We start from the raw sequence: 21,518 nt of genomic DNA on the forward strand, positions 1-21,518 counted from the left end.
TTACATGTGTTTTTAATGCAGAGCCACAAACACACGATAATCTCCAAATCAGAGAAACCAAAGATGCAAAGCTCAGCAACAGCAAAGGAGGAAATGGTTTCTTCATTAAATTATGTTGCCGGAGGAGCTTTGTACTCCTCTATACATGCAGCTGCCTCCACATCCTGGCACGACACAACTTCCATTACCAATTCTTAGTGAGGCAGTCATCCCTCATTACCCCCAAGTTCCCCCTGTGAATCACATCACGTCTCTTATAGAACGTATCTGCCTTCCTTTGTTAATTTTAATATCTGCTTCTTTCATTATTGTGGCTGTTGTTTCTTCCAAGCACAGTTGTACTCTTTTGAACTGCTTGTAATGTCAGGCAATATATAGTCAGGTGTTGTTAAATTCTGCACTTTTGCTCTTAATTGCTAGATTCTTTTGACTGTTTTCACTTTTGTTTAGCATTTATACAGTTCATACTGAGCCACACACAACTGAGTATTAACTGAAACTATTCACAGATAATGTAACATTTAATGGAATATGCCCTGAAGCTAGAATAACGTGTCATTATTGTAAGAAAGGAGACACACTACATCAGCGACATTCAGTCAGTGTTTTACTTTAGTTTGTCGAGTCAATTTGAAACTGTCTAGCTGTAATTACAGGTTGTCAGGCTGTTTAAGAATCCCATCATGTCTGTGGTTTCAGCAGACCCAGAAAGTCTGTCTTTATGTAAAACTGCAGGATGAGACCATGAGTTAATGAAACCGTCAATCAGTCAGTTGCAGCAAAATGTAAGAGATAGTCTGGAGCCCTGTATATTACAAAGCCCAGATTAAGTGTTTCTGGAGACATGCACCTGCTCTGGATATTGCGTAAATGTTCTGCTAGATATTTCAAATATACAACAATAACAAACAGCTGCACACTGCTGAACAACAGCAACAAAAGCACCAAAGATTAAAACAACTCCTGGCAGATTTAGCGCCGGATTTGTCGGTAATCTCCTTCCGTTGCCGTAACTTGGAATCATAACCTCTTCTCTGTTTAAGAATTCATCTGCCAGAGTGAGATAAATACTATCCCAGTCACACACAAACAAAGATTTATGGATTTAGAGAACAGAGAGAGATAGAGCTTCATGCAAAAACATCTTTGACATCCACCATGCCAGTGATTTTCCGACTGTACCTCATTTCATTAGAAAAGTCTACTTTTATAGCTAACCAAATGAAAACCATGCCGCTATGTTGTACACTTATTGTATGTTAATGCACATTATTTTCTGTTCTTTTTATCAATGTACAATTAGCATGAAAAAGGTAAAGTCATGCAAACTTTTCAAATTTATTTGCCAAAATTAGTTTGATGTACATTTCCAAAGCGCAACCAAAATCTATATTTATTCAGTTGATAGAACATAGCGTTGGATTATAATCTGTATTTTCAAGTTTACTACACAGAACTCTGATCCTTAACTTGATAAATGTGCATTTCTAATGTAAAATATTATCTAAACAGACAATAGCATTAACTGTCATCTGTAAATTCAGATATACATTGAGTGATTTTTAACTACCCAAGCTAAGTAGTGTCCTTTCCATTAATCTAACGCTGGCTTTTCGGTTAAAAACACAACAATCACAGTGACAGATTAGCAGCACACCCAAGCAACAGTGCTTCAAGATGTGTAAAGTGATTTCTTAAAGGATTTTTTCCCACATTTCAGCACCATTTCTGGTCTGAAACATCACAGAAAGCAAATTACACAAACACACTTTGCTCTACAATTTCACTTCTATTGCAAAGTGAACTGTCCCTAAAAATAAAACTTTACTATAATGAGGACAGACTCACCAATAATGAACACAGGTTTCGACAAAACATTAACAGGAGCTGAAGTTCAGTTTGTTTCTTCCAGTTTCAGCTTGTTTATTAAATATCTGCAGCATCAGACAGCAGCTGGATCTAGAGGAGCATCTCCAAAGACTCCAGAATGGCCTTATCTACACATATGGACCAAACTAAGTAACTTGTAATTATAACTTATCCCAAGACCCAGTGACACGTTAGCTTAGCTTAACATAAAGAGCTACTAACAAGGCTATCAACAAGGTTTGGACAATTCATTTCTTCACCATTTTGAACACTTTTTCTTGCTGTTGGAAAAGTTTCACATCATCCTGGATGATTTTCTATTATTCTGGACAAAACTTGAGTCATTATCAACAATGTTTGACTCATTCTGAACACATTTTATTAATTCTGGGAGGTTGTGAGTACTTTTTGACACATGATCAGTGATTGTGGACAATTTAATGCAATTTTGTACAAATTCTGGGTCACTTTCAACAATTGTTGACTAATTTTGGTCAAACTCTCCAGAGTAAGTTATGGTCTCTCCCAGTCTTCTTCATTGTGTGCCTTTCTTTACTTCAGACAGGTGAACAGTCACAAAAAGTCAAAGTTCATCAGTTCCAGTTGAATCATTAGTGTTATACCTGTCGTCCTCAGGCTCAGTCCTGACCTCTATCACAGCTGTTATTTGGACAGTTTAACCAATTTAGATGTTGTCTTTTGATTATTTGTTCATTTCTAGGCATTATGCATCAATTAATGCCCTGTCCAATCTCGCTTGTATGACAAAAAACATGAACACAAAAGTCACTCATGTCTGAATGACAGAATGACATCACTTTAAAACTCGAGGAAGCAATGTTTAGCATGAAAAGTCCATTACATGCTCTGTAAGGACAAGCAGTAGTTAATGGTGATGAAAAATAATGTGTATCAACTCATAATGTAACTGGAAAGTGATGACTGAGCATCAGAACGCTGCAAAACCTTCAACAGTAAAATGACGAAGACATGTTCAACCCATTCCGCGGTGGGAAATTCACTCCTGCTTGCTTTATGCAATTGTAGCAAGTTTCCAGAGCCTTCTAATTGATTTTCATACTTAATGTAGTCCCTGAATCCCCAGGCTGTTTAGGGCTCATGTTGAGGTCATGGCTGAGAGCAAGGGCTGCCATTCTTAATGAAAGAAGAAGGATGAGTACTCTGAGAGGCAGCTCTGCCCCGTAGGCGCAAGCCGGGGCAAAACACACTAATGAGGGCAACTGAGTTGCTCCATAGGAAAAGCAGGGGTTAAGTGCCCCAGGTGAGGACACCTTGACCACACAGGGTTGGAAGCAGCTTCTGATTTCCTCAGACTATTTGGAGATTCCAACATGCAGCTGAAAGTGCAAATTGTTTTGTGTCAAAAGTTGATACAGGCAGCTGCGATGGGAATTAGCAGTTTAATTTAATTTACTTGAGAGAAAAGCCTTTTTCACTGACGATGCATACCACAAAAGTCATAGACTGGCATTCCCAAACACAGAAAGTTGAATACAGCCTTCAGCAACAAACAGAAAGGTTGCAACAGCAGTGACCACGGAGGTCAGCAGGCAACTCAGTGACACTTCTTCTGAAAGCCACTGCACACTACAAGTAATAAAAACTATCTGGATCACTGACACGATTAGATGCTGAAAGGCCAAATGATGAAGAGAAGAAGAAGAAAAGAAATAATTAGAGAATGAGGATTATATTAAGAACAATGAAAGAAAACCATACTGTGGGAGTGTACTCTAGATACAGCTGCTGCTTTTCTGCTACAAAACATCATCCTAAGGGACTTTTCAGTTGATTAATCCTCTTTAATGTGATTCCAAGGACAACATCACAACTAAAAAGCATGTCTCACTATAGTGGATGCCCATTTCTACTACTAAAGGCTCCTCTATATTCTTTAAAGATATCTTTAATGAACGAGTGCAAGTAAAAAGCTGCCTTCAAGGTGCTCTTTGATCCTTCCATGGTGTCACTTTTGTAGTAATCATTAAATTGATTTCTTTTGAACAGCCAACATGAAATGATTCTGTTCTGTCAGTGTACGGTCTTCAGTTAACAGAATGGCAAAAGCTTTGACTGAAAGTGAAAGAAAATTGTCCTCTTATTCCCTAACGTGCAAAATATCCTCAGGTTTCTGTCTGATGTATTTTGTTGCTTTGCCGTTGCTCATTTTCAGGAAAGCAGGTATATATTACACCAATCAACCACAACATTAAAACCACCAGTGTAACATTTGCGTAGGTGTTCTTCATGAAACCAAAACAGCTCTGACGTGTCGGGGCAAAGATACAGGATCTCTGGTGGTGTCCAGTGGAAGCTAGCAGATCTTTTGGGTCCTGAAGGTTGCAGGGTTTAGCTTTGGCTTCGATGGGTTGGACGTGTTTCCTGAAGCATGTCATTGATGATCCACTGGATTGAGATTTAGGGAGTTTGGAGGCTGCGTCAGTGCCTTCAGCTCTTGGTTGTGTTCCTCAAGCTGTTCTTGAGTAGATTTTGAGGTGTTGTGGGGCACATTTTCTTACTGGGGGACTGTTGTTGCCCAGAAGGAGCATTCTTGATCTGGAACAATGTTTAGGCAGGTGGTGCATGTCAAAATAACTTCCAGATGAATGCTAGGACCCAAGGCTTTCTAGAAAAATGTTGCATTATTCCGAGAAAATCAGTATTGTACATTTCAACTGTGGATGGTTTTAATGTTGTGGCTGCTCGGTGTACATTAGATGGGGATGGATTTGTCACTTTGGTAACCCAGAACATGGAGGAGAAGCTTCAGATATATAGTGAACGCTCCATATTTTAACCTGAACCATGATATTTTTTTTGACAAAGTAATTTGGTGCCTCAACCGATCCAAGCTTTTGACATGCGTTTTCCTGAACCTAACCAGAAAGAGAGTGAAAACTGAAACTAATCAGCAGAAAACTAAACTTAAATCTCAGACTGATGGTCCCTCTTCTATCATGCAGGGTGAGTTATGCCTCTGTCCTCTATTAAAGGAAAATACTTTGACTTCCAAAGATGATTTTGTTTTCTTTCTCAATTCTTAGTTATTATTTGAAAGGATTATGAAATGAAATGATAAAGTGAAAGAGGGAGACAAAAACCTAGCACCCGTTTTTAATTTTCTTCTTTATAAAACCCAATATAAGATTTCTTTATCCAATTTGCATTTTATTTTTTTCATTTCATTAAAATTACACGTTTTTAACTTAAAATATTCTCCATGTGTTTGTTTTGGTTGACTTCTAATTTCTAGCTCTGTATGTGAGCTTTCTTTTAAACTGGATGCCTTTCCTTTGACGTCTCAGAAGTCGACTGAACCTGCAGGAGAGTGTTTTAATCTCCAGCAGAATGTAGCTTTAAAGCAACCTAGAACCAGTAAACCTTTCTTGGTGAAAGTCAGCCTGAACAGACGTGGTGGTGCAGGCAGAGCTGTAGTTCAAAGATCCAGCCTCCAGACAGCTTTTGGCGTTTTTACATTTTGACTGCCAATGGGCTCCGTTTCAGCGGGAAGAAATAGCCTTCCACCAGAGGCTCGACCCCTGCTGCTGTTTGGGGTTCGAAGAGAAGCCATTGCACGTGAATACAGACTGGAAGCGCCGACAGGCAAAGAATGCAGTCGAATATGTGCAGGAACAAACACTGTCAGGGATCTGTACACTGATCCATATGCGCACACACATACATACATTCAGCGTATACAAATGTGTGTTTACAGCAGGCTGGGTGACAGTCTGTTTCCCATCCGGAAGGAATCTTTTATTTGTCTGACTCACTCTCTCTGTTTACGGGAGGATGAGGAGCAAACGCTGCCAAGAGTTCATCTCAGAGTTAATTATTGTTGAAGCATGATGCTGGACTTCACTGCTTCACCAGATTTTTTGTGGTCTTAATTGAGATTATAATCTGCCTAGAAAAAAACCCCCAAAAAACAGAAACATGATTAGCTTGTAACAAATTCACAGTCCGAATCTGGTCAATGTACAGAAATTATGAACTGAAGAGTTCGGACATCAATATGCCCTGAATGAAGGAGATATTGAACAGCCTCTGACATTCTTTGCTCTTATAGCTTTTGCAGTTTTGCCAAACCAATGACCTGACAAGCGCTTACACACAGTAGCTGTTGGCCAGATGTGGAAGAAGAGATAATAACATTCTTTTCACAGCCATCTCTAAAACCTCTGCCACTTTTCATGTCTGTAACTAAATGCAACACCAATCGCTTACTCCAGCACAAATGAACTGTATTAACTGTGCAAACAGACACGAGTCTGTTTCAATCAGACAGACCAGCTGTGAAATCATTAGCAGACATTATCCCTTAATCCTAGTTGTCTCCAGGAAAAGTTTTTAATGCTAGTCAGTGTAAGATGGTATCGGCAGAGACAGGTGTTGGTGATGACCTTCAGCTCTGCAGCTCTGCTGTGCAATATAGGTAATAATCTGTGCAATATTAATAGTTCTGTCAGTGTTTCTATCCATGAACGAATCTGTGCAAAACCACTGGCATGTGCTATAATGCTGCCATGTCTATAATTATTAGTCTTTTTTTTGGACTACATTACCTAAACATTTGCACCATCTTTGCTGCAAATTTCCTCACTGATTAATTTTCTTATTTTATCTCTTTTATGATCAATCTGGTTCTTGCCAAAATCAATCCACCAGTGTTTTCTGGTGTCCAGGAAACATGCATTTTTATAGCTAAAAGCTAGCAAACTGTAGAATACAGTAGGATTAGTAACTTGTGATCAAGTGGGTGAACCACTGATACTACCACATTCTTGTTTTAATAAATGTTTGGGAGAAGGTATGATTCACTGTTTTTAAATAGTTTGCAGTCTTTTCACATGTTCAGCAGTTGTATTATAACAAATATCTGCGTTCATATTCCACTGACTGTGTTGTAATGAGTCGGTCACACCGTGTTTTAGTGGGGCAGGATGCAGGGCTCTGAGCATCATGTGGGTAAAAACCTATCAGATTAAAACGAAAAATGTAATTAGTGTGAAATATATCAATGCAGTATAACACTTACAGCCATGCATCACAAAAAATAGGAAAATATTACCTTTCCTCTCATCATATATTTTTTTTTGGAATACACAGAATTGCACAGTGGATTAGAGAGGCAGTGCTATTATCTGCAAAATGTGCATTACCAACTAATTCTGCTATTGTGACAGATGACTCATTATCCCATTAAATTCACCTACCTTTAGTGTGAAAGAGACAATGTGGCAGAGAGTGATGCAAACAGCTGCAGCAAATCAATATCTTATTCATTTTGAGATTAATCTTTTTATTTATTTATTTTTTTCAATCACTATCACCGCTAAGAGGAAAATCCGATTAAGTGGGGAACACGCTGTACTGCTTTATGCTGCAATACAGAGACAAGTCACCGCTCTTACAACACAGGCCAAAGTAAAAGTAAAGAATTTCAGAGCTTCAGGTGACAACTGAGTGAAAGGCAGATGGAAAAATCACTTCCAGCACGCTTAAAGAGGAGAGGGCAGGGTAAGGAAGGCTGTCGATGTCATTTGTAGCTTCCAGCATCCCAAATAAAACAGGTTTTTATGAGAAAAGACCAAAACAAGAAAATAACAGAGCAGAAAAGAAAACAGCGCATTTCCGTAGCATATTATAAATCTCTGAAAGGAAGCATCTGTTGATCGCATCAGTGGAAAAGAAAGAACGTAAACACAGAAGGAAACAATGAAAGAATGGGTTTGACTGAAGAAAAGAATTTAGAAGAACATGTTCCAGCCTCCTTCTACCTGCAAATAAATAATTTCGTCTCAGAGTTTGCCATTTTATTTACTTCTTTCTTGCAGTCAAAAGCTGACTTTGACTTTGACTATTGAAAATATTTCCTGCCTCCAAAATGAATTTCCCATTTTGCTGTTGATAAACATGGCGAAGAAATCAGAAAATAAATAGTACTGAGTATTGAGACACGCAAGGTTTGTCATGTTTGTGATGGAGGGAACAATGTTTTTTCCTTCACAGCCTCAAATAGAGTATCTTAAACATTTCTGCTCAGTAGAATTTCAACCACATGTTTTATCTTCAAACACATGCCCAATACACTTATTTTTTATTTTATTTTTTTTTTTAATTTTCCCCATTGTCAGTATCATACTTTCTTGAAAGCATGGCAAGATTCATCCACCCATCTGTTCATTTTCCTCTACTTCCAATTGGGTCTTGGGGGCTAAAGACTAATAAATAGGGCTTTTCAGAAATCCAACATTCCAGCAATGTTCTCCAGTTCCTCCTGGAGGAGGCGTTCCCAGGCCAGATGAGATATGTAATACCTTTGGGGTGTCCTTCCAGTCAGACGTGCCCAGAAAACCTCCAAAGGAAGGCACCCAGGAAGCTTCTGAATCACGTCCAACCACCTCAGCTGGCTCATCACCTGATCTCTAAGTCTAGTCACGCAAGCAAAGGAAACATGTTTTTTTTCCTGCTTGTATCTGCAATCTAATTCTTTTGGTCACTACTCAGCTTTTGATCAAAGTTGGAACACAGACCGACTGGTAAATTGAGAGCTTTACCTTCAGGCTCCCTCTTTACCACAGGTGTCTGGTACAATGCTGCACCAAACCATCTTACACTCACTTTTCACATCCCTTGTGAACACAATTGTAAGATCTCACACTCAAATGCTTGACAAACTCCTACAGACTGTTTTCTTAAACCTTAGATTTACAAGTCATTGGACCCTACACTCTGACCCATATGAAAATCAGTGTGGTTTTATGTCATTTTTGTCATTTTAGTTAAGAATAATCATTTCTATTGTTGTTTGTATGATATTTTTAACCACAGAAGAATGATTTCATGTTTGAAATATGTTTACTGTTCACTTTTCAACAGATTTTGATTATTGAAAAAGAGTGTCAACATCCATTTTGTTGATATTTTTCCACTCATTTCCTCCAGCCCTCAAAGTTTGTGCACTGCATCGCCTCTCGTATGATATTATCAGTGATGAAGAGGTTGAGGTAGTAATACAAATATTACAATTTCTTTAAAAGTATAAAAGGGAACATATATAATATGAAATGATAAAAACTTTTCATGACAAAGATATCGCAAGAAAATGACCTCACTGGGTAATTTTTTTTTTTACCCACTTATGCATCTAAGCATTAAGGACAAGTTTAGTTAGTAAAATTAAGTTACATACATTTACATGCAATAGTCTTCTAAATAATTTACATCTACTTGACATAGAACAGGAGGACATGGAGGCTGAACCACCAACCTTACATTTATAGAAGCAGTCACTTTACCACCTTGGCTACAGCTGTTGTTTTGTGTAAGTTTAAGATTAGATTAGTGAAGGAGTCCACTGTGACCTTTTCAGGAAACTTAAAGTTTAGACCTTAGACTTGAGACAGCATTTATGTTTGACCTGCAAAGTCGTTGTTTTGCAGGTCATGTACCTCCGGTAAAGAACTTCTCTACTGTCCCACCAGCAGCATTTCATCTTAATTCATTGGAAATGTCTTTATTTTCTGTCCCTGGTTTCCTCTGCTTTGCTCCTCCACTTGGATGGATTATCAAGAAGACCGCCAGGGTTTTCAGCAGTAGAATTATCATTGAATTCCCCAATATAGGCCAACAGAAATTTAGCTTGGCATTGTAAAGCGCAGGTGTTATGTTACAAATAAGATCAACAATGGATCTGTTGTATTTTAGTGCCCCAGTAAGCCGAGCCAGCATGCACAACCTCAGGAAACTGAAGGAATGGAATTCAGCCATCATTCAGTCATTTCTACCTCAGCATGTCTTCCATGAACAAAGACTATTCAAGTACCAACAAAACACCAACAATAAAACAAAAAAAATGGAGAATTTAGAAAATAGTGAATTAATTACTGAAAGCAATAGAACCAAGATGCTTGTTTTGCAAGAAAAACACAAATCGAAAAAGAAACATCTGTTGCCTGTGGTGTATTTCTGCTTTAAGAACTTGGCTGAAAGACAACACAAGCTTGTGTGCAAGACAGAGAAAGGAAAAAAAGGGGGTATTGAGAGGAAAGAAGTGGAAATGGAGAAGAAAACTGAAAGAACACAGAAACAAGTGAGCAGCTGCAGGATAAAGCTTCTCATTCATTTACTGTATAGCTGAAGATGCTGGAAAGGGTCTGAAAAGAAATGGATTAAGACTAAAAATAACAGAAACGCCACAAGGAGGATGCTGAAACACAAAGGCCTTCCATGAAGAGGCAAACTTAGAGAGAGCAGGATGAAGTGAAAAAGAAAAAGGAGCCTATATTATGATGCTGTTATATAGAACCTATATAATCACAATACATTTTAAACTTGAAACACATAATTATGTTTTAAAAAAAAAAAAAAAAATAAATAAATATGTGTGTGTGTGTGTGTGTGTGTGTGTGTGTGTGTGTGTGTGTGTGTGTGTGTGTGTGTGTGTGTGTGTGTGTGTGTGTGTGTGTGTGTGTGTGTGTGTGTGTGTGTGTGTGTGTAGTTTTTAACTATGTGGACATGTCCATAGCCCTGCGATGCATTAAGAAAAAAAAAAACTTTTTTGTTATAATGCCGTAAATCAGAGACTCACAAGGCAACAGAGACACAACAGACTTGACATGCAAGTAAAACACTTGTTTATTACAAAATTTACAAGAAACTACAACAGGATGTGACACTAGAAGGTCACAAAACAGGAAGTACTAACTCAGGAAAGTCTTGGAATCTACGAAAACAGACCCGGAACTTGGTACTCCCAAGGCAGGACAGCTAAGGAGTAAACAGGATATGGAGTAACATTACTACCAAGAATTTCATGCATGGTAACACAAGTAAGTACTCTCAGGAGCAGAACAAACTCGGGAACTAACCAGGAACTCTGAGAACAGGAATACACAAACTGAACTGGCTCGTTGAAAGAGCTGGGGACTTAATTGTCCAAGGCAGAGAACTGGAGCCGGGAAGGTAGGGCAAGAGACGTAGCATGTGGCCAGGTGGTAGTCGGAGTCCGAGCAGGTGCTGCCGTGATCGGTGTGAAGTGTCTTGGCTGGTGGGGTGATGGAGGACGAAGATCGATGGTGGTTCGGAGGAAACCCGGACAGGCAGGGTGACTGAAGGGGAATCCAGGCAGGAATCCAACTAGAACAAAGAGAGAACTATGAGCACGAGCAACAACAAAAGGGAGCTAGACTGAACCAGGGCTGGACTAGTTCACAATCTGGCGATAAATAGTGGCAGCGTCTGGCTTTTACGGAAGGAGGATGATGCGTGGTGATTACTCCCACCTGCTCACCTGCCAATTCAGCTGATTGTGATTGGCAGCACCTGTCCGCATGCCACACACCACCTTAGAGAGGGAGAGATGGGAGAAGGGAAGGAGAATCTGCCACTATCTGGCAGCTGAGCTGACATTTTTTGTATCCAAGCCATTTCTGAACGTTACAGAGATAGTCTTGAATCTGGTTGGAAAGCTCCGGTAGGCCAAAATATAGTGTGGAGTGAGAGGGTTTACAGTTGCTCTACAAGCTTCAAACGACGGACAAAACCTGTGCTATCTACATGCATGTTCCAAAATGTCTTTTAGATTAGTGTTAGTCCATGGTTGTTCCACCAGGTAGAGCCTCTTACTGTTTTATGTTGTAGGACTACAGGGAGCTCTGTGTTGGAAAGCATAGAGCATGGTGGGGGTGTAGCTAACAACAGGCACCATGACAAAGACTTCTGTGACACTTAATGACCTTCAACCAAAGTCCACGTATTTAGAGCTGCAGACAGAGCTGCTTTTGAGTCCAAATCACATGCCCATGACTAAACAACAATATTAGCATCGGACAAATATTCACTGCTCAATTTTTATTATCAGCTATTCGAGTGTTGAAAATGTTGTCGATTATTGACAAAGAAATTTATTCAAAATTTGCATCCCTGGTGTCAATCAAACATTGCTGTGATACTCAGAAATGGGTTTGTAGGGGTTCAGTCAACAGCCAGAAAGGGAGTTTGAATCCAAAATTAGGCTGTTAGTGTTATATCTTACAGTCCATGGCTTGGTTTTGGTCATTTGATTATAATTAACTAATTAAATAGAGAGTTTGCACCACAATACTGCAATACTAGCTATTGTGAATGCACTGTTATTGTGCACGCCGTCAAAAGAAGCTCACAGCTCAGTCCACTCTGCAGCTGTTTTGGAGCTTTCACTCATATTGCAGGACTTTCATCACCAAGGTTGTCAGAAAAACTGTATGTTTGAATCTCCATTTTTACCCCCGACACTACACAGCATTTTTCTACCCGTGTTACAACATAACATGCTCAGGCAGTCGTGGCTAAATGATATGATTCAGAATTCACTGCACTTTATCACAGATGTACAGCACATGTAGATGTTGATGATCATATGTTGCACTTCTAAACTTGTTTTATGGTGCTTATCCAGGTTGTTTTCTCATGACTAGATCCTTGCTTGTGTTGTATCTACTCTCATTTGTACGTCGCTTTGGATAAAAGCGTCTGCTAAATGGCATTGTAGAATAGAAGTGTAGAAGATTCAGAATGGAAACAGTTTTTACATATTTGCAGGATAAATATTGCTGTGACAGAGTCCTCAAATAAAGAACCACATCAATAAAGTAAAAGATGAGGGCTGTCAATAGAGAGAGAAGAGATTAATATGACAAGGTAATACAATTCCTAGCTGCCACTGAAATAACTCAAGTCGCGAACACACAGTAGAGAGGTGTAGTGAACAAAAAAGGGAATATAGGGAAGATAAGACTGTACAGACATAGTGGATGAAGCAGAGCCATTCAGAAGAATTTCCACTCCGAAGGCAAACTGAGCTGTGACCTTGTTATACATACATAATAGCAGCTGCCTCAGAGAAAATCTTTAGATGAGTTCTTACATTATGAAAGCTTTTGTATGTCTGTTTTCTTGCTTCAATGCTGTATCTTGCTAATCCTCCACCTTTTATGAATGATTCCTTATCTTGCACCAAGTGAGCAAATTGTCCTCCAGTATATCATCTGCAACCAAAACCACCAAAAGCAGCCGACGCTAATTACGCCTCTCAGACAGAAACGGAGCAGATGTTAATGACTGACAGGACAGAGTGCTGCTATTACTGTTTAGTGGGTGGAATTATTTTTTAAACAAGTGTCATAAAGCATTAAATTTTGACCCACTTTCTTCGGGGGTGAGTTAATTCTTACCAGCGTGTGACTCAGAGGGGTTCTGGTGTTCTGTCCTCTCAGGGAGGTAATTATATTTAACTAGATCCACCTGATTTGGCACCCCAGGTGAGTCAAATCAGTCCAGTCAGCTGGTGACTCTGAATCCCAAAATTCATTTTTGGCTGGACGGTGATCCTGATTGTGCTTGGTAGTATCTTTGTCAGTGGAACTTCTTGAGTTTTTTTTCCATCAGATATCTTTAATTCAGCTGTCTTTGTAGCCTCATAATGTAGTCCCCTTAACTTTTACTTCAGTCAGACACATTTTCACTAGATTTTGATCAATTTAAAAGTAACTAGTTGAGGGGAAAAAAATAAATGATTCCTATTACCTCCTGCACTGTCTGTAGGCACCAAAGTCCAATCACACATGAATTTGACAACCAAGATGCTTGTTTATTTTTTTCCTTTAGCTTTTATTAAATGCTACAACCATACTTGCTCATACAGAATTTTTCTCAATCATCTCAATACTGCGGCATCACATTTGTTTTTTCAGTAATAACAGGATTTTTTTGCCAGTCTTGCTTTTGGTTTTGTTTAATATTTGTTGTTTGGTCGATACTTGATTGTGACAGTAAACAAGATGGTGCAATGAAGTCAAACGTTCACTTCTGCCTAATGGAAAAAGGGGTGTCGGTCATTTATGAGGCATCCTACTGTGTAAAGCTTGAGTCTCATGTGAAGAGCATGTATATTTGCCATTTGGGGAAATGGTAATACTTGCTTATATAAAACCATTTAAAAGGGTTTGGGATAATGAATGTTGAATTTAACCTGAGAACATACTTTCCCCTAAAATGGATCTTTGTTATATATTACAACTCTTCACTTGTGAAATTAATTTTGTCGTTCATTTGTGACACTGAGACTTTATAGACACTCACTGGCCACTTTATTAGGTACAACTGTGAATGTTTTATAAATAAAGCTGCTGCATTTTCAAAAAAAATATGCTAAAAAAACAAGCTCATTAATACACATAATAAACTTATTAATGAGTGGCTGGTGGTGCAGCACCATGTATATATGCATGTATATTATAAAGGTGGACAAAATAAATAGAATGCTTTTAATTGCAGTCCGCTAGTGATCTCAATATTAAATAGAAGGTACAATTATTGCATTTTTAACAGCGTGACAACAGCAAAAGTTTCTTAAAAGCAGAATTTGTTGCAGAGCTGTTGTATTGGATTACATTAGATTTTGCAGGTGTTCCTAATAAAGTGGCCAGTGAGCGTATAGTCAGTCACCTTCCAAGGCTTTCTGACCTAACAAGAAGTCTCGAAGATACCTGCAAACCTCTGGTCTGCAAAAAAAGAAAAAAAAAAGTGCTGCAGCATGTGAACATGGAATTCAACAACCAACTTTGGGTTTGGCTGTTCTCAGAAACCAGCTCCCGTATAAATAATGTCAGAATAAAATCGTCAGAAATAAATAGAGAGGAATGTTTTGCAGATCAAAGGGGAACCGAGGCCGTTTAAAGTGCTCTCGGTGGGGACGTGCTGCCATTCAGCTGTGCTGCGTCTGCTTCTAATCTTACCCAGGTTCATGTGCGTGTATGAGTGTGTCTTTGTGCGTCTAGGCATACCCTTGGTTCTTTGTATGCATTTAAACCTTGGCAATTTAGTGCATCAGTGTGTTTGTGTGGACATTTCTGTTGATACAAAGTGAGGATTCATACTTGTGTTGGAGACACTGGGGGGTTGTGTCATTCAGACCTCCACATCCACACTTAAAGAATCCATCTACAACCCTTCAACATGACTATTTTGGGAATTCAAATAGAAAAGACCCCCTCCTGACCTTTTTTTTCTTTTTCTTTTTTTTAATGCCACAGCATATGCAGACCACACACAGTACACACACCCACTTCAAATTACTGATGGTTGTGAAATGCCACGCACCGCGAGTAGGTAATGAGGTAGGATCATAGCAGAGACGGAGGGAAAATATCCACAGTGACTGACGATGGTATAAACTGGATTAGCTTTAATACTGCAGCAGCAGAGCACAATGCTCAGTCAACCCTGTGAGGAGGATAAGCAAAGGTTGTAAAAATGTGTAAATTCAGCCACCGTGGAGAGGAAGTTTGAGGGGCAGATACCAAGACTTTGGTACAGTGTAATATTACCACATGCAAGTTTACCCATGACCTAGAAAAAGCTGTTTCTGAAATGTCATTTAACAGACAATTTAAAGTGCTCCACCTGATCAATGTAACTTCAGAAGTTTGGGTTCCACCAGTTAATGAGAGAAATATGTGACTCATCTTTGAGAAAAGCAGCAGATACAAGAATACTTTAACTGTTCAATATAATCAATCAGTCAGTCAATCAAAGCTTGTTGATATAGCTCTTTACAACAGACCAAAGGGTGACCAAAGTGCTTCACTGAGGAAAAACTAGAGAGTAAATAAAAAAAAAACAGTAACTGAAAACTGAGACAGCAATAAAATATACAAATAAATAAATATTAACCTTCCTGTTCTGTTATGGGTCAAATTGACCCATTTTAAAGTGAAATAAATAAATAAGCAAATGTAAAAAGAAAATGTTAAAAGTATGGGGGTTTTTTGTATAAAGCCCCTTCTAAAATGAAAATGATTTATTTCACATATTTGTATCCTGAACAGAAGAGGCGTCCTGTGTTAATTTATTAACTCCATAAATAGAAAAAAATTCAAAATGTAAAATAAAATTTTTAAAAAGTCATTGTAATGTAAAACGGTTGGATTTTATATGTACATTACTCCAATGTGCATTAAAAAAAGTTGCATCTTTTATGAAAAACAAGTGAATTATCCTCATTGAACGGTGATCCGTGAGAGGTAAAGAACACCATTGCACTAAATATTGATTGAAATGCTTAGTAATGGAGTTAATCACGAGATACAATGTTTATTGGGATTTTTTTAAACATCAAAGGAACATCATTGCTGTTCCTGAGAAATGAACCTAACAGGAGGGTGAAACTAAAAGTAACCAAAAAGGACCAGGAGGTAGAAATTTCACAGTTGGGAAAGACCTGTCTACATGCTGATTTGTTCTTAATATAGCATCATATAAGAAATGGAGTTTTAATGCCAACTTAAATGTTTTTATCACTACAGCTGTTTTAGTTTGTGGTTTGACTGACATAAGCCGACTCTCATTTTTTTATTAGCCACGTGTTTGACACAAATTTTAAACTGTTTCCTCAATGATTTTCCAAATTCGTGCTCCCCTCAGTCGCACTTTTGATGGTGTCTTAATGCTCCATCACGTTTTAAATCTATTACACAGTGAATATTGTATTGAAGCAGGTGTTTAAAAAATTATAAGTCAAATCATGTCTGTCAGCCCAAACACACACACACACACACACACAAAGTCAGCTTAGACGATAATGTTGATTCAGTCTGTTTCCTATCACACTGGAGCAGGCCTGAGCTCTGGTCAATATCCACAAACACACACACACACACACACACACACACACACACACGCACACACATACACACACACACACACGCACACGCACGGTCACTGAGCAGGCCAGGTGAAATTGCAGATGTGGAGGATTTGTTACAGTCAGCGGTGCCACATCTGTCATTCCAGCTTCTCTATAAAGGGATTAATCTCCTCTTTCTCTTTTTTCCTCCCTTTCTGTTTATTCATCCTTCTTTCTCTCTTTTTTTTTACTTCTTTCTCTCTCCCCCCCTTGGCTCTTTTTGTCTTCTGTCATCCTCTATTCTCCTCCTTTCACAAGTCATCTTCCTCTCTTTCACTGCGTTCATTCACAGTGTTTCTCTATCATCCGTGCAGCTCCATTCATGCACTGTAACGCCGACGTCATATTAGTGAAATCACTGCCTGACGGCGCACTTGGAGTTCCTGCTGTGGTGTCTGATATCACACTGAACACACACATAGGAGCTGGTGACAAAGCAAATTCAGAGAGAGGATGTGTGTATGTGGTTGGTATTCAGGGAGCTGCACATTAAACGAGGAGGTGATATTCAAGAAAGAAAAAAGAATGTGGTTCCAGTTGTTTCAGGATAATCCTGTTATGTCTGTTACAGCCTGCAACTAACCGTCACTTTCAGCGTCGACTCATCTGTTGATTTTTTTTTTTTTTAAATAATTGATGAGCTGTTTATTTAGAATAAGATACCAAATGTAGTGTTTTATCCTTAACCCAAAGATATTCAGTTTCCTGTCACAGAGCAGGAAAATATTCACATTTACCAAGCTGGAATCTGAGAATTTGGCAATTTTATCTTGGAAAAAATAACCAAACCAAAGAATTTATTATCAAAATGTCATACAGGGTTGCTAGTTCCAACCATGTTTTAACATCAAAGGAGGGCAAAGAAGAAGAAGAAAGTAAAGGAAAGAGTAAAATGTTGGCAATAGTACTGACAGAAATGGGTCAGAATGAGAAGAAGACAGAGACAGTTGACATTAAATGATGTTTTGCCAACTGGGACCACTTTTTTCAGTTCCATCCATTGGCAGCTGTTGTCAGCTTTGTGACTTTTCTCTGATTTAGCCGCTCTCACATAGAGGATGTAGACAAAATTCCAAGTCCGGTGTTCTGTCTTCTTGGTGTTGACCGTCAAAGGTTACTGCCAGATGCACCAAATGAAAGAGGATATTTGTCTACATCAGTCGATTGTACCTCTAATAACTGTCATGAAGGACAAGTGGTGGGGAGCTGCAGCTGACAAAGCTGACCCTTCCGTCTTAAGCAGCAATTGAGCAGCCAAGGACAGTGATAAGTGGAGGAAATGAGGCCACAGATGGACTGTGATGGTGTCAGGACAGTTGTGAGTTCATGTGATCTTTCATTTTATTTTCAGTGAAGGTTTGCGGATGAAGATTTGGCAAAGAGTTGGCAATTTTAAGAAAAAAGGGGGCAAAAATGTAACAGTCAAAGGCAGGATTGAGAATGGAGAAAGAAGACAAGAATATTAAGGAATAAAAACCTGGGAATACAAGAAGAGACAGAATAGAAAATGAAAGAAATATCTGATTTCTGAAAACATTCTAGTTATAAATATATGCAGCAACAATCCTCTCATCTTGTCAAAGGAACTTATTTAAGATGGAAAAGAGATACAAAAACAGAAGAACTGAATGACAGAAAACACCATTAATAAGCAATCTAACTGTGTCCCTTTGCGGCTTCATTCCTCGTCCTTCTAATGATTTAATATCAAATGCTCTAACAGATCTGGTTTTGTTTATAGCATTTTTAAAGCAACAGAAAATAAAAAGGCATGGCCAACCTCAAAGAGACAAGAATTTCCAAAAAACCCCGGTTTCCAGTATTTCAACCATATCAAAAATTTCTTTTATCTAAAAAACTGTCTTTCAACATAAACTTTTCCTCTTCTATCTGACCTTGCGTTTATCAAAAATTTGTATTTTATATATAACTTTTCCTTTATCTGCAGCTTTAATGTTGCTATTTGGACTCACTGGTTTTGTCTTGTCCACTGACAGCTACTCTAGATCTGACAAAAGTGTCAGTTTTGCTTGAAACATTCAATGCAAAAAGTGTAGATTTTAATGAAAACAGTGTTGTGAGTCCTTCGACAGCATGTTATCAGATAACCTGTGTGATATACTGATTCCATTTGATCACATTTACACCCCTATCTATCATCTTTCTGCAGGTACTACGCGATCTGCTGCCAACCTCTTGTCTACCGGAACAAGATGACGCCCATGCGAGTGGCTCTAATGATCGGTGGCTGCTGGGTCATTCCCACTTTCATCTCCTTTCTGCCCATCATGCAGGGATGGAACAGCATCGGCATCGACCACCTGGTGAGTACTGTAGCCTGTGTGATCGTGTGGGGGCAAGGAGTTTCGTTCGGCAGCCTGGCTTGGTTTTTTATGTGGCAATGAAGTCCAAAATGTTTCACGTCTCAACAGGAGATGCAAGTTCTTGATAGCTGACGCTGCTGTTGTCTGGAGGAGACAAAGAGAAAGATGTCGCATGGAAAAAAGAAAAGTTGAACAAAACATGTTTTGCATAAACAGAAAAAAAACAACAATCAGTGTTCACATGCACTAAGAAACAAATTATAGTCCCGAGAAGCATTGTTTAGAAGAAGGAAGCAATGTTTCGTGTGTTGCTATGGCAACAGCATCAACATGTCAGATGCAGAGACAGAAGGACAAGGGTACTGACGCCCCAGACGTGGAGTCAAGCTGTTTCTATATTTCACTCTAAAAATGTAAAGTAGCTCAGTCAGTGTTGCAAGTGTGTTGTTTGTGCAAAGGATTCCATTTATTGTCTAATAAAAGAATAGCGAACAGAAGGCATGAGATTGAGACATAATCTGGTGCTGAAACCGACAGTTTAGAGTAACGAAATGCAAAAAGAATACACTCTGAAGTCACAGTTTGGATCAGAAGGAATCTTGAAGCACTTTTGTTCAGATCATTTCTGTCTGAACAGATTTTTTCTTCCTTATTCTCAAGATAAAATCAAAGTAAATGCCCAAAACTACAAGAATGATGTAAAATTGCCAAAAAGATAATCTATTAGAATCATGTGAAGTAGCTAAAGGGTCTCAAAAAGCAGCACATGATGCCACGTTCTGAAGAGATTCAAGAGCAGATGAGAAACGAAGTCATTGACATTCATCAGTCTGGAGGGTTCCAAAGCCATTGCTGAGGCTCTGAGACTCCAGAGAACCACAGTGAGAGACATTATCCACAAATGGAGGAACATGGAACAGTGGAGAATAGAATAGAATAGAATATTCTTTATTGTCATTATACAATGTATAACGAGATTGCAGAACCTTCCCAGGAGTGGACCAATGACCAACATTTCTCCAACAACGACATCTAATTACAAAAGAATATACACCGTTTAGGCATACCATTATGACCATGTGCCTAAAATTGTGTTGGTCCCCCTTATGTCTTCAAAAATGCTCTGAACCATTGGGTCTGGACCATAAGACCTCTCAGGGTGTCCTATGGGGTCTGGCACCAGGATGTTGGCACTGGATCCTCTGGGTTCTCTGGGTTGTGCAGTGGTCACTGGTCAGTGGTTGTAATGTTGTGGCTTATTGGTAAATAAATATATATATATATATATATATATATATATATATATATATATATATATATATATATATATATATATATATATATATATATATATATATATACATATATATATGAGTGCATGATGAGACACAGGGAGAGAGAGAGATTCCCCAGCCACTATTAACCTCGCTCGCCCCTGTCCGCCTCCATCTGAATGCCAGAAAAAGTTACTTTCGAGCTGCCTGTCAACGGGAGGACCAGCTTGCTCAGTTTGGCAGCACACATGCACACACACACGCACGCATGCACACGCACACACACAGACTCAGACAGAAGTTTAGCACAACAGCAGTGTAAAGTTAGCGCTGTGCAGCAACAGTGGCAGCAGCTCTCTGTGGGTCCAATTAGAGCTGCTAAATATTCTGAGCAGTCGGTCAGTTCTGGCACAAGCTGGAGCTCCAGCACTCAACAAAACAGCCGGAAACCAGGTGCCAAGAGGCAAAGGTACATCTCAGGGGTTGTTTGTACAGCTTTCGGTTGTTTTTTTATGTCTTTGTACAAGACACAGTTCTTACTGGCAAAGGATCACAGTCTGTGGTTTTACACCAAATAACATCACTTAAGCCTAGAAAAGCTGTATTTTGAAATGGCAACAGAAATGTGAGAGTTGTCGGAGATTATACCAACTGATTGAAAGCTGTTTGCTTTAGATCTGGCACTAAAAATCTCAGAGTAGGACAGTGTCATGGTATTCACAGGATATTTGTATGGATGTGCTAAAGAAATTTGATTTGCTGTTTGTAAAAATATGTGTGTATAATATATATAGATGTTTAGAGAATTATTTGACCACACTTTGCAAAATTAACAAAGTATTACCCTGTTAAGCCTTCTGTTTAAAGGCAGTGTAAGATGATTTTTCAATTAATTTTCGAGTCTCTTGCCTAAAGGTAAAGATTAAACCCATGAATAGGTCATTAAAATAGCAGCATCGGCACTTGAAACAGCTTAATTTTTTACTGCAGCTTTGATGTTTCACTCATTTAGTGAACAATCAGTCGAGTAATAAGATGCAGAGGGTTCTGCTCAAGGTTTCTTCCTGTTAAATGGGAGTTTTTTCTTGCCACTGCCGCCTCAGGGCTTGCTCTGGGGGTTCGGGCAAATGGGTTTCTGTAAAGTGTCTTGAGACAATTTGACATGTAATTGGCTCTATAAATCAAATTGAATTGAATTGAATATGGACCAAAATCTCTGAGGAATGTTTTCAACACCTCGTGGAAATTATGCCATGAAGAATTAAGGTAGTTCTGAAGGCAAAAGTGGGTTCAGCCTTTTAC

General features: G+C 38.8%; 1 protein-coding gene across 3 annotated transcripts in view; it reads left to right on the plus strand.

Moving 5' to 3' along the window:
* Positions 1-21,518, plus strand: part of htr4 (5-hydroxytryptamine receptor 4) — a 195,062-nt gene that overhangs the window by 108,914 nt on the left and 64,630 nt on the right. For all 3 annotated transcript variants that reach the window (XM_023287710.3, XM_023287694.3, XM_023287702.3), the window contains exon 5: positions 18,789-18,942. In XM_023287710.3, the coding sequence (XP_023143478.1) occupies positions 18,789-18,942 (154 nt within the window). The remainder of the gene's footprint in view (positions 1-18,788; positions 18,943-21,518) is intronic.

Source organism: Amphiprion ocellaris, chromosome 13 (assembly GCF_022539595.1).
Source record: "Amphiprion ocellaris isolate individual 3 ecotype Okinawa chromosome 13, ASM2253959v1, whole genome shotgun sequence".
Lineage (NCBI taxonomy): Eukaryota > Metazoa > Chordata > Actinopteri > Pomacentridae > Amphiprion > Amphiprion ocellaris.